Raw genomic sequence first — 12,756 nt, forward strand, 5'->3', positions numbered from 1 at the left:
CAATGTCCCATAATATGGAAAGTGTCAGCATCTCCAATTATAGAGCGTAAAATCAAAACACTGAGAGGTTAAATAGCTTGTCCAAGGTCCACTGCCGTTTACTAGGATTAACTGGTTCAGCTGGGATTAGTTAGAAAGGTACTGAATGTATTTCTTTTGACCTAATATTATTATTTAAAAAGCACATCTAACTGGAGCTTTAGAATTTGCCTTTTATATATTTAAAAATGGAAATGGGGGGGGCTGGGGTTGTGGCTCAGCGATAGAGCTCTCGCCTAGCATGTGCGAGGTCCTGGATTCAATCCTCAGCACCACATAAAAATAAACAAATAAAGATATTATGTCTAACTAAAAAATATATATATATATATTTGTATATATAAATATATATATATAAATATTATATATATATATAAATATATATATGAAATAGATTCAAGATTCAGGGATGCAATTTCAGATCAAATACAGAATACACCTGCCTGTGGTTGGCTGTACAACTAAGGAACTTACTGTCACCTAGTGGCAACCTATGTTGCTACAGTGAGACAGCCAAGAACACCAGGCCTCCTTGGGTGGGTTGAAAACCTGGGAAGGTAATCCATCCAATATCACCCCATATTCGAAGTTTGTTGTCAAAACCAGTGTGACATGAGAATGTATGACTATGTTTTATAGTCGCCTCCATCTTTCTCCCTCATTCCTGCCTATTCGTAATTCTCAAGCTACTAATACAAGGCCTGGCACAAAATAAGTATCCTGTGAATGTTTGTTGAATGAATATAAGTGAGTGCTTTTGACCCATACTTGTTATCACTCAGTATGATTCAGGTCAAGATTAAGCAGCAGTTTATTTGAATACTCTGTATAGTAAACATTTGAATGGGGGCAGGGGGACTGGAAGGGGGTCCTTGGGGAAGTGTCCATGGAAGGGAAGGAGCCCCTGGGCAGTTGACCTGCTCATAGGGCAGTGGATGCCCTGAACTTCTGGGTCAAACAGAACACAGCAGCCGTGAGGGCTGTGCACTGACGGGCCAAGAGTTTCACACTCAGGTCATGATAGCCTCTCTCACAGGTCAATTTTGCAGCCTCCACGAACTGGTGGTAGGTGTACACCACATCCCTCAGGTTCCCAGCTGCTTCCCTGTGCCGGGCAGAGCAACGGCTGCAGTCTGTGAACTGGAAGCACAAGCCAGCCAGCTGGACCAGGTGCTGGAAGGTGTCACACACAGCACCCTGCATCTCTTCAGGGGACTGGTCCATTCTGATCACATGCTGACAGCTCGAAAGGAGCTTCTGAGAGCCCATGCAGAGGCGGCTCCGGCTTTCTGAAAAGTGCCAGGTGCACTTTTCTGGGGGGTGTTTTTTTCCAACCCCCCAGGAAGCTTCTAGGATGTCTTGTAGTTCCAGCAAGTTTTCCATGAGTTGGATGAAGCCCTCAGGGGTACTAGTAGGGGCAGCTTTCAGCTGTCTCAGTGCCCTGGAACAGTACTCAGGCCAGATGTGGCTTTCCCTTGACAGCAGTGCTGTGCTGCAGCTGTGAGACCGGGCAGGCCTCCAAGGCAGAGCCATCCTGCTTCCTGCAGAGGGTGGTGAGGTGAGCGGGGCCATGGGGTGTGCCTCAGGGCCCCTGTCTTCTTCCTCTGTGTCAGGCTGTGGGCCACGAAAGCATGTGGCATAGGAGAACTGGCAGCTACACTGTTCCATCCCAATCCTGGGGGCTACTACCTCCTCATTCATGCCTGCGAAACCCAGAGATGTGGCCTTCCCAAGACTGACAGAAACTGCAGGATGCCTTTCTGGGGCAAAGCAGAGGAAAGACTTCTCAGTAGGAAGGCAAATACTAGAACTGCTGTCTTTGCTTTCTGATAGTGAACAATGGTTTGATGCTTCATAGTGGGACTCCTCTTGGCAGGGTTGTGGCTTTGTTAGGGAAGGATTAAAACAGACCTGCTGAGGAGTGTCTCTAAGGGCTGTACTTTCCTCTATGACATGGTTAAGTGACTCTGCCTTGACCCCCTCTGGAGGGAAGGCTGATAGAACAGTCTGCTTCCCAAGTAAAAAATCAGGGTCTAAATCCAACTCTGCCAAGTGTTTTTGTTCTTGGGCCCGCAAGGCTTGGCTTTGGGCTTCTCTGCATTGTCCTTGGGGGTCTTTGGGAGTATGTAGTGGGGTCTGCTCAGTGCCTGTCCCAGAAGCTTCCAAGGAGAGGGAGGTAACTGTTTCACCATCTGCAGTACTAACGTCAAGAGCCTGAGAAACAACATTTGACATATCACCTTTCAGGCCACCTGCATTCTCCCCAGATTCCTTCTGAAATAAGTTGGTATCATATTTGTTTGTAACTTCACTGTCACTTTCCAAAAATAGTTGCTCCTCTTTTGTAGGGAATGTGGCCATCTCTCTTGAATTCATTCCACATTCATCATTTCTAGGTCCATCTCCAGGAGACAACAAAAGCTCTGTGTATTGGGTGGTAGTTTCTTGAATATGATTTGTTAAAAAAGATCCCAATCTCATTGCCAATGGGATGCCTCCCAGCTCCAGTGAGTCTCTTTGAGAGACATTATGTGGCCTTGGGCTGTCTGGGTTGGGGTCTGCACTGGAGAGGGGGAAGGAGCTGTTCCCAAGCTCTAGGATGAGTTCTTTGGGGGCACTGCCATCGGAGTCTTGAAATGGAGACAAAATTTGGAAAGGCCTAGACTGAGCAGTCTCTGGGCCAGAGGAACCTGGGTTGGAACCACGAGGAGTGCTTTCTGAGGAACTGTCAACAGTGGCAGCCAAAGAGGCAACCTCAGAATTCTCTTTATTGTTGGGGTCAATCCTGAACCGAATGGCAGAAATAGAACACACTCGAGAGTCAATGACCGACTTGGTTTCCATGGTCTCGGGCTCCATTTCCATGACCCTGGAGGCTAGGTTTTTGCTCTTGGTCTCCCTCAGGGGAGCCAGCAGCCCCAGGGCCTTGGTCTCCAGGAGGCCTGGTTCACCTTGCACGTCCTGCAGGGAGGACACAGTTGGGGAAGGTGCACTGACAGTCAGGTAGGGCTCCCTATCATAGTAGCACACGTCATCCACACTCTCCAGGGAGGCCGATGGCACCAGGGGGAAGGAGACCTGAGACGTGTAGTCAGTCTGCAGAAAGGACCTTCTTTTCCTCAGGGTCCTGGCATACTTCTTCGCTCCTCCCTTTCTACTTGGCTGTATTCCTTCTGGCCTGGGGTGTAGGCCATCATCACAAGTGCAAGTGTTGGCCTTACTCTGAAAGCCTGTGGCACTGGGTTCTATGGCAGAAATCGCTCTGGGTCCTGGGAGTCAAGAAAGAAAAAAATACATAAAGAGGAGAAAAAGAAAGGTTTATAGAACTTGAGCTCAGGACATGGGCCTGCCTGGATTCAAATCCTGACTGGGCTGTGTATCCTAGGCAGGTTAAATATTGATCTTCTCAATTTCCTCATCAAAAGATGGGAACAATAATTGTGAAAGACATTCTTTGATTTTTGGTTGTCTAAGATCTGTTTTATTGTCTTTTGGTCAAATCACTTTCCCCCAGGGAATATCCTTTCAGGGGATGACATCTTCCCAATAGTTACAGTCATCTGGAAGAATTACTATTATTAGGGCTGGGGTTGTTTGTAGCTCTGGTAGATTGCTTGCCATGGGAGGCACTGGGTTTGATCTTCAAGCACCACATAAAAATGAATAAATAAAACAAAAGTATTGTGTCCATCTACAATTAAAAATTATATTTTAAAAAAAGAATTATTATCATCATTATTTTATTTTTTTGCAGTGATAGAGATCAAACCCAGGATTTCATGCATGCCAGGAAAGTGCTGTACCACTGATTTATGCCCTACGCCCCTAGAATTATTAATGAAGTTACTCCCACACAAGTCAAGTGATCAGATTTACAGCCCAGTTAACTCAAATTCTCCAGGATTTCAAACTTGAATACATTGAGTAAAAACTAGTAATGCAAGTAAAGCCTATGCTTTCCAGCCATCATCTTCTGATAGCACAGATGAGGAATTCTGCTACTCAGATTCCTGGGCTGGTTGTTGTCCCTGTCTGAGCCCAGTTCCCCAGGCTTGCTGGAAATTCACAAGCTCTTACCTCCTTCTAACACTTTTTCTTGGTGCTCACATTAACCTGAATCAGTATCAGTCAATGCTGCCATGCAGGTTAGATGAAGCCATGTGTTTTTGTAACTTGCCTAGTGTAAGGCCTATGTCTAATAGGTATTCATGAAAAGGAAGCTGCTCTTTTTGTTATTATGGTCATTTCATGTGTGAGAGGTCTGAAAGAACTTTCTTTTGACAACAAGGGCCCCAACCTCAGTCACAGGCATGAGGGATTTTGAGGAAGCTGGGATGGATCTTTCCGAGGGAAAAAGCACTGCTGTGAAGAAGTCTTGGGAATCAGCCAGAAGGAATCAGGATCACAGATTTGCACTTAAGAATCAGAGGAATCATCTACTTAGATGAGTTGTTCCCAACCTGGTTGCACAGTGTTAAAAAAATCTTATCAAATCCCAGGCAATTCCCTAGACCTTTAAATAGGAATCTCTAAAGTTGAACCAAGGAAGGAATCCATAGTTTTAAAACAAGGCCCCTTGGGTGATTCTGATGGCCAGATATGTTCTGCCTAGGCTAACCTGTAGCCACTGATCAAAGGAGTTTCTGAGGCCCAGAGAAGGAAGGGCTCCCACAGCAAGTCAAGGCAAGACCAGAACTCAGGAGCAGGAATCACAGTTCTGGGATCCTGTTCAGGACCTCACTGGCTCCCTCCCTGTGAAAAAAAAGAGCATCCACAATGGAACTTAAGTCCCTGGCTAGACTCCTGTGATAGGGCCTGTCTGACAGTCTCTGTAGCACCCTTACCCTAACCCCAGCTTCATGGCTGGCCCAGTGAAGCAAAGTAGAGGCATGGAAGGCTGTTGTCTGGGCTCTTCAGGGACAGCAGTCTGGCCATAGCTATTCCTTTCTTTGGGGGCAGAGTCAATAACTGAACTCAGACTAGAGGGTGGCCAGTTCATTCATCATTTAGCAACAACTTTCAGGCTCTGTCCAGAGACACAGTGATGAGTGAAAACACACAGTAGCTAGGCTCAAGGAGCTCTCAGTCTTGTGGGAGAACAACACAGAAACATACAAATAAATATACCTCTACAGGCAGGGCTAAGTGCCAGGAAGGAAAGTCCCAAGTGTGAGAGAATATGTGACCAAGATGGGTAGACCTGCTATAGTTTGGGAAATCTGGGAACCATTTCTTGAGGGAGTGGGCCTCCAGTGAGACCTGATGGAGGGATGGGCGTCAGCAGCTGAAGGTCAGGGCAGACAGTAGCAGGTACAAAGCCTGGAGGTAGGAATGGGGTTGGTGTTTCTTAAAAATGGCAAAGAGATTTGTGTGTCACGAGTACAGAGAGAGCTCAGGAGTAAGAGAGGCAGAGGTCATGTCACAGAGGGCTTCACAGTGTCCACTCAGGATCTGGCCTGTCTTCCAAGAGCAATGGAAACTGCTGGGGAGCAGGAAGTGGTGTATCAGGGAGCAGCAGGAGAGCACTGGAGTAGAAAGAAGAGAGCTGCAGCACTCCCAGCTCCTAGGAGGTCACCCAGCCTGTGTGCTGTGAGTGTGATGGTGTGTGTGATGGTGTGTGTGTGTGTGGGGGAGAGAGAGAGAGAGAGAATGAATGAATGAATATACATATGCATGTATGTCCAGCTCTCAGGTCTAGTTGGAAGCCATTATATGTGGATACTGCACACTCTCTATAGAAAAACGTACAAGGAACCTGGCAGAAATGTAGTCAACAGATCCCCTACCTTCTGGTGTCAGGGTCCCTTGGACCCCAAAAGGCCTTGAGTGCCTCTGAGAGCCTGTCAATTACAGTCATCTTGCTTCAAGGCCTCATTTAAGGTAGCCTTAGGGTCAACAAAGACACAGCTACCTCCTCTGCTGGGTATTTCTGTCAAACCCTTTTCTTTTTTGTAAATTCTGTCAATCCACAAGACCCAGCACATCTAGCCCCTCTTCCTGGAAGTCTTTCCCACTGGGGAATGAGTCCCTCCCATCTCTGCTTGCAGTCCTGACTGGAAGCCATGATGCTGGTAATTTGGTCCAGTGAACCCAGGTCTACCTTCTTGAAAGTGGACAAGGGCCCCATTTTACTCCTGTGTTGTCTTCTCAGCTTGGCCCCAGCCCTTAGGAGCTGCCTGCTGAGCCTGCAGACCTGCAGGGGGCTCACCTGAGAGCACATCTGGGGGTGTGAGCTTATCAGCTGCATCATAGTACTCCTCATCCGAGCTGCCATCCTCAAAGGCCAGCGGTGGGCGCAGGGGCAGGGCTTCCAGTGTGGAGCTGGGCTGGGGCTCAGTCCAGCCCTGCTGGTTCCAGGCTGGCAGGATAACCCCCTGCCTGGAAGTTGTGCTCTCTGAACTGTCACTCAGGTGGCTGGCTGGGGAGACGCTGGAACACAGGCTGTAGTAGTTGTCCCGGCTGCCCTCATACAGCCTAGGGTCCAACCTGCCCACACTCATTTCTGGCCCCCAGCTGCAGTTCTCAGAAGCTAGCCGTTGGGAACACTCCATCTTCTGGCACTGAGCACTGGCACTCTGGGCCAGGTCCAGGAGACAGAGGAAGCCACTGGTCTCAATCCTGTTCCTGTCCTCTAGGCTGTCAGAATCAAGATCTTCCGAGAAGCCTGATGAGCCAAAGCGGAAGAAGTCAGACCTGCTGGAGGAGCAGGCATCTAAGTCATCCTCTTCCAGGGCATCCATGGACTCGCTGGAGCCACTGGTCCTGCAGCCGCGGCTCTCGGTGTTGGCTGAGTCGGATGCTTCAGACTCGGCACTGTCTGTGGTGCTGCCAGCCCCGCAAGTGCTCGCACCCCTCCTGGCCAGCTCGGGAGTGGGGCTGTTCCCAGGAAGCTGGTCCTCTTTGACAGACATTCTGCAGGGGCTCAGCTTCACCAGGCATCTGTCCGAGAGAGGCTCCAGCACACAGTCTACTTCAGAGGACTCCTCCGAGTCACTGCAGGCCCTGGACTCATAGCCTGCAACACAAGGGACAAGGGTTACAAAACAGCCTCCAGGACTGGCAGATGGCTGTGAGTTCTCCTGCCTCATCCAGTCAGAAGGGAAAACAGAGGTCTGGAAGTAGACGGGGCTTAAATCCCACTTTACTGACTGACACAGGATCCCCAATCCCAGGTTTCCCCACACTGTTGGGCTAACTGAGCCCCACATCTGAGCCACCCAAGGAGAGATGATTAACCCATACTCTCTTCTAAAGAGGCCTGTCTGCTCTGTCTGTGGAAACATGTTGACTATTGAATTAGATTTTACTTTGCCATGAGCAGCAGTACTCAGCTTGCCAAGCCGCTCCTCAAATCTTACCTCTGTCCTATTTGAGCATCAAAACCATATGGGGAATCATATTTAAAGCACAAAAAACATCTTTAGTCCTACTCCTGATGCACTTAGTCAAACTCTACAGAGAATCTATTTTTAGCAACTTCATGGGGATTCTGAGGCTGCTAGGCTGGTACTATCCTGACGCCTGGACTTGGGGACCCATTGGTGCTATGGGCCCTTCAGGACAGTGAAAATTCATCTAGCTGCAGGTAACTACATGGTGGGAATAGGGGCGGGGACACTGAGCCAGGTCTCTGGTCTTTCCCCCAGTGATCTTTTCTAAAACTTCTCTCTGGTCACGTCTTACTCTGCCCTCTCATGGAAGGGCTAAAGCTCTCCCACAGGAGTTAAAGATTCTCACATATGGACTTGCTGCCCCTGTCACAGGATGGACCTGACCCCCTGCACTCCTCAGCAGCCTCCTTGCTCTCCCTCACAGTGAAGTCACCTGCCTTCCAGGATAGCCCTCTTCCACAGTTCAGTCACCCTTCTCACAGTATGGCTTTGACCCTCCTCAACATCTTCCTCACCCACACCCTATCATGGTTTGGATAGATTTTAAATGTCCCCCCGCAAGTGTTCAAAGCTTGGTCTCCAGTTGGTGGTGCCACTGGGAGGCAGAGGAACTTCAGGAGGTGGAGCCTGGTTGGAGGCAGTAGGTCATATAGTCTGACCCTTCGCAGTCTGCCCCGGCACCTCTTCCACAGTCTGTTGCTTGCCTCACATTATGGCTTTGGTCTATCCTCAGGCTTGCTTGTCACACCCCCTCACAGTATGAACTGACCCCTCCTCAGCAGCCTGGTGGCCTGCTGCAGACTTCCTCACCACGTTCCAGCTGCACCCAGAGCTTCTGATAGACCACAGCCTTGTCTGGTGTTCCCATCTCCACGCTCCCTCTGCTCAAATGATTGTTCCTCCTTTTTTACCTGGTAACTTCAACATGTTCTTCAAGATCTATTTCAGGTACTGCCCCCTCCAGAATTTATATATCAATTCTAAACCATTTTATAGAAGGGGCTTGAACATCTGTGGATCTGGGTATCCCAGGGGGTTCTGGAACCCATCCCCCAAAGATAACATGGGATGACTACATTTTACTTTATTTTACTATTATCTGTTCTCTTGAGGTGATTTACACCTATTTTACCCACGTGGAGGAAACATTGTATAAGGTGTTCTACTGAGCACCTCGTCCCACCTCCACATTCCCTGATATCATGTGGGGCACTTGAAATTGGCATGGTGGGAGTGTTTATACCATGTTTAATATACATTAAGCAATTGTTTCAAGTCAGGCTGTTTTCCCCCTGAAGCCAACATTGAGTATGGGCAGGTTGGACCCCAGGCTGAATGAGGGCAGCCGGGACAACTACCACAGCCTGTGTTCCAGCATCTCCCCAGCCAGCCACCTGAGTGACAACAGTTAAACATTTATCAGCACACCACTGGAAAGTGCTGCAGGAACAGAACAGTGCTGACCCGAAAGCCTGCTGGAAGCTGGAGGCTGGAAGCTGGCCCAGAGTCTGCCTCCCACCTGCCCTCCAATTCTTCACTCCTTACAGGACACCACCCCTAGTCTTTTTTGTCTCCAGCTATCATTCCTAAACTCAAGGCTGAGAATTTCTATTATCATTCAAGAGAATGCAAAAGAGTGCAGAGGCCTGGAGGGGAAACAGGCCATCTACTTTCTGAACACATGACACTTCCTTTTGCTGAGAAATGATGATAAAATGCAGTGGATCTTAGGGATGATTTCAGGAACTACTACAGAGAATCAGAGCATTAGCATTCCTTGGCTTAGGAGAATTTAGGTACACAGAAAACTGTTTACTTGGAAATAAATGGAGAAATATCTTCATCACCTTGAGTGGATGTCTGGGTTCCATTCAATCCACCGCCTCCCTTTGGGCTGCCCTTACCTACAAGGTTGGGGAAATGGGCCTGTCCTTTCTGGGGAAAAACTCAGCATCTCACCTTCTTCAGCAGACACCCGGTGCACTTGTTTATTTCCAGGCCAGAGGAAAATGGAGGTAACTGGGTCGACAAACAGCCTGTAGTACCCAGCAATCAGGCAGGCTAGATCTTTTGCACTGTTGGATTCTAGCAGCAATGTTAGAACCTTTGAAGGCAAAGAGAACTCTTGCTTAGAAAAGGGCAAGGGAAACAAGGCCATGTGGGGCCAAAGAGAAATACCAAGTGAACCCAGTCATGGTTCACTGACAGGCCTCATATTTGTATCAATCGGGCTCTAACTGACTGTATGTGTACATAACTGCCCCTGCCCAGTGGGGTTTCCCACCAAATCTATACTATATCTCTTTTCTCTATCCTCCACCCCAGCCCTGGCTCCACCCAGCACATTCATACAATGGGGCCCCTTTGAGACCTGACCTAGAAAAAGAAACAGGCAAGAAAAAGTAGCAGAATGAGGGAGAGGGCAATGAGAAGAATACAGCACAATTCTTGAGCATATTAGGTTAAATCAAAAGAGGGAAGGGTAAGTGTCAGAACTTCTGAGAGGCTCAGGAGTACCTTGAACTAATTATCCATTTTAGTTTCTACCACTCAAAACTCTTGGGCAGCCATTCTGGTCCCATGCATGTGATCAAATCCTCTGGTGTTCCCATCTACCTTTTCAGAAACCGACAAACTTTGGGTTCAGAACTTCCCATCACAAAAGCACATGATCCATCTCAGTTTATATAAAAATAAACAAACTCTTCTACTCTCCTTCCTCCCTTCCTTCCACCCTCCCTCCCTCCCTCTGCAATCTCTTCCCAGCAGCTAGAACTGTAAGAAATAAATCTGTTTCTTATTGTAAAGCAAACAAAAATACTTTTAGGACCTTCTCAGGCTAATGTGCCCTGTTCACCCCTTGCCATTAGATGGGATAGGATGGATAATCCATCCTTATAAACAGATGTTGATTTTGTTACTGTTCAAAATTCATATAAATAATCCTAGAATAATTTAGCCCCAAATTCCAGAAGCTAAATTCAGAATCTCTTCCCCTGTATTACCTTAATGTCCTGAAGATACACTCTGACCATGCTCACTTTCTCAGACTCTTCTGTCAGCTCTACACGGCTGATGTTGGCAAACTCTGCCAATGAGGACATGATGTTGAGTTTACTATTGATAATTTGGCTAATCCCATACTTGGCTCCAACTAGAATGGCAATGTAGGATTCTCTATCCTGTAACTGCAAAAGGGAGGAAGGGGGATTAGTTTCCATTCACAAGCTAGTGAAAATACAGTCCTCATTCAAGAAATGAGATTTCCATCTGCATCCTCCTTGATTCCTATTTTAGGCCCTAAGCACGACTTTCTAAGACTATTTCTGAATATAGCCAGGTTAAAAAAATTTTTTAGGTGGGTGTGATGGTGCATGCCTGTAATCCCAGCAGCTCAAGAGGTTGAAGCAGGAGGATTGCGAGTTCAAACCCAGCCTTAGCAACTTATCAAGGCACTAAGCAACTCAGCCAAACCCTGTCTCTAAATAAAATATTAAAAAGGGCTGGGGGCGGGATATGGCTCAGTAGTTAAGCACCCCTGGGTTTTATCCTTGATGTTAAAACAAACAAAATTGTCTCCCATAAAACCCCTTCCAGTTAGAGGACTATTACCTGCTCCATAAACACAATCTATTCTTTCTTTATTTTTTTTATAGATGGACACAATATCTTTATTTGTTCATTTATTTTTATGTGGTGCTGAGGATTGAACCCAGTGCCTTACACGTGTGAGGCAGGCACTCTACCACTGAGCCACAACCCCAGCCCATGTACTTTCTACCCCTATGCCTGTTTTCATGCTATGTCCTTCTCTAGGAATATCTTCTCTGCCATTGTTACCTAATGAAATCCTGGCCCTCCTTTAAAAAGTTTGCATCAAAACATATTGTCTACAGAGAGCTTCTACTTGGTCTCAGCCTCCACCTAGAACAGCCCCTTTCCTCCATATTCTCCATGTTCCCATGGTACTTTCTCTGGGCTTCTCTGATCAAACTGGGCATGTATGGCTTGTCCTAATTATTTCTATTCAAATTTTGTATTCATGGTAAGTTCCCTGACAAGAGGGTCTATATCTACTTATACTTGTAGGTACCCAGCAAGCACCCTGAGCCATTCTCTGTGACTGGGCTGCTTTCCCCATTACCAGTTCTTTCCTTTTTTTTTTTTTTTGAGAGAGAGAGAGAGAGAGAATTTTAATATTTATTTTTTAGTTTTCGGTGGACACAACATCTCTGTTTGCATGTGGTGCTGAGGATCGAACCTGAGCCGCACGCATGCCAGGCGAGTGCGCTACCGCTTGAGCCACATCCCCAGCCCACCAGTTCTTTCCTTAAATAAGAAAGGTAAAGAGAGACTGGGGACAGAACTCCAGCCCTTGGAAACTTTGGGAAGTTTTTCTTATACCTTTGAAAGCTTCCTTTCTGCAATCTAGACTTTTCCCCACCTTTTGGGGCCTCTACTTACACAAAACCTCCATCTATTTCCCTGCTTTTCCTAACTACCTGGCACTCTTCTTTTCTCTCAAAACATTGATTCTCTTTCCATCTACATTGTTCAGTCAGCTGATTAAATAGATCCATCACTGAAAATAACTAAGAGGTACAACAAATTCTCTAAAAAAAATTTGTTGATATTAAAAGAAAACAATAGCACACAAACAAAAAATAAGCAAAAACACTCTGATGGCAAGTTGGCTTTGTTCTGAGAGTTCTGGGGCTGACCATGTGGAGGGTAGAGTCCCTTCAATCACACCCTCAGATGCTGGTCTTCTGAAAAGCACGTGCTCCAGGCCTAGTACCAAAGGAAGAACAGCACAAAGCAGGGGGCTCTTCTGCTTATGCCCACCACTCATTTCCTCCCTTCTTCTGAACAATCAGGACCCCACCCTGGCAGTCAGTCTAACATTTCTATTTTCCTTCATGATTCCCAATTTTTCTTCTTTACCTTCGTGTACCCAAAGCTCCAGAGTACACTGCTTACAATACCCTTCACCCAGAATGCCTTTCCGCCACACTGACATCTGGCCCCACACAACCGTCTCACCTGTCCTTAATGCCTTCTCCCACCTAGACACACCCTATGTTAGCAGTGGTGCAACAGCCCTCTCCCTGTCTCATGCTTTGCTCTGTCTTGTTGGGTAGCTTGTTTTGTCCTTGAGGGCAGGATGATTCAGCTCCACCTCCCCGAGCATCTTCCATAGGGCTAATCCCAAGCCAGGGCATGATAAGTAGTTGCCTATGGCATGATATTTAGCTTCATGAATAAATTCTAGTACATGGCAGAATTCTCAGGATACACTGATCCTATTTAAGAGCATAATTCCACA

At 47.1% G+C, this 12,756-nt stretch overlaps 1 protein-coding gene across 4 annotated transcripts in view; it reads right to left on the bottom strand.

Annotated features, from left to right (window-relative positions):
* Positions 1–826: 826 nt before the first annotated feature.
* Positions 827–12,756, bottom strand: part of Frmpd1 (FERM and PDZ domain containing 1) — a 174,022-nt gene continuing 162,092 nt past the window's right edge. For all 4 annotated transcript variants that reach the window (XM_048783347.1, XM_048783345.1, XM_048783348.1 and 1 more), the window contains 4 exons: positions 10,436–10,618; positions 9,390–9,534; positions 6,248–7,054; positions 827–3,308 (listed from right to left, as the gene is read on the bottom strand). In XM_048783347.1, the coding sequence (XP_048639304.1) occupies positions 961–3,308; positions 6,248–7,054; positions 9,390–9,534; positions 10,436–10,618 (3,483 nt within the window). In that variant the 3' untranslated portion in view covers positions 827–960. The remainder of the gene's footprint in view (positions 3,309–6,247; positions 7,055–9,389; positions 9,535–10,435; positions 10,619–12,756) is intronic.

Source organism: Marmota marmota, unplaced genomic scaffold (assembly GCF_001458135.2).
Source record: "Marmota marmota marmota unplaced genomic scaffold, marMar, whole genome shotgun sequence".
NCBI classification, from domain to species: domain Eukaryota; kingdom Metazoa; phylum Chordata; class Mammalia; order Rodentia; family Sciuridae; genus Marmota; species Marmota marmota.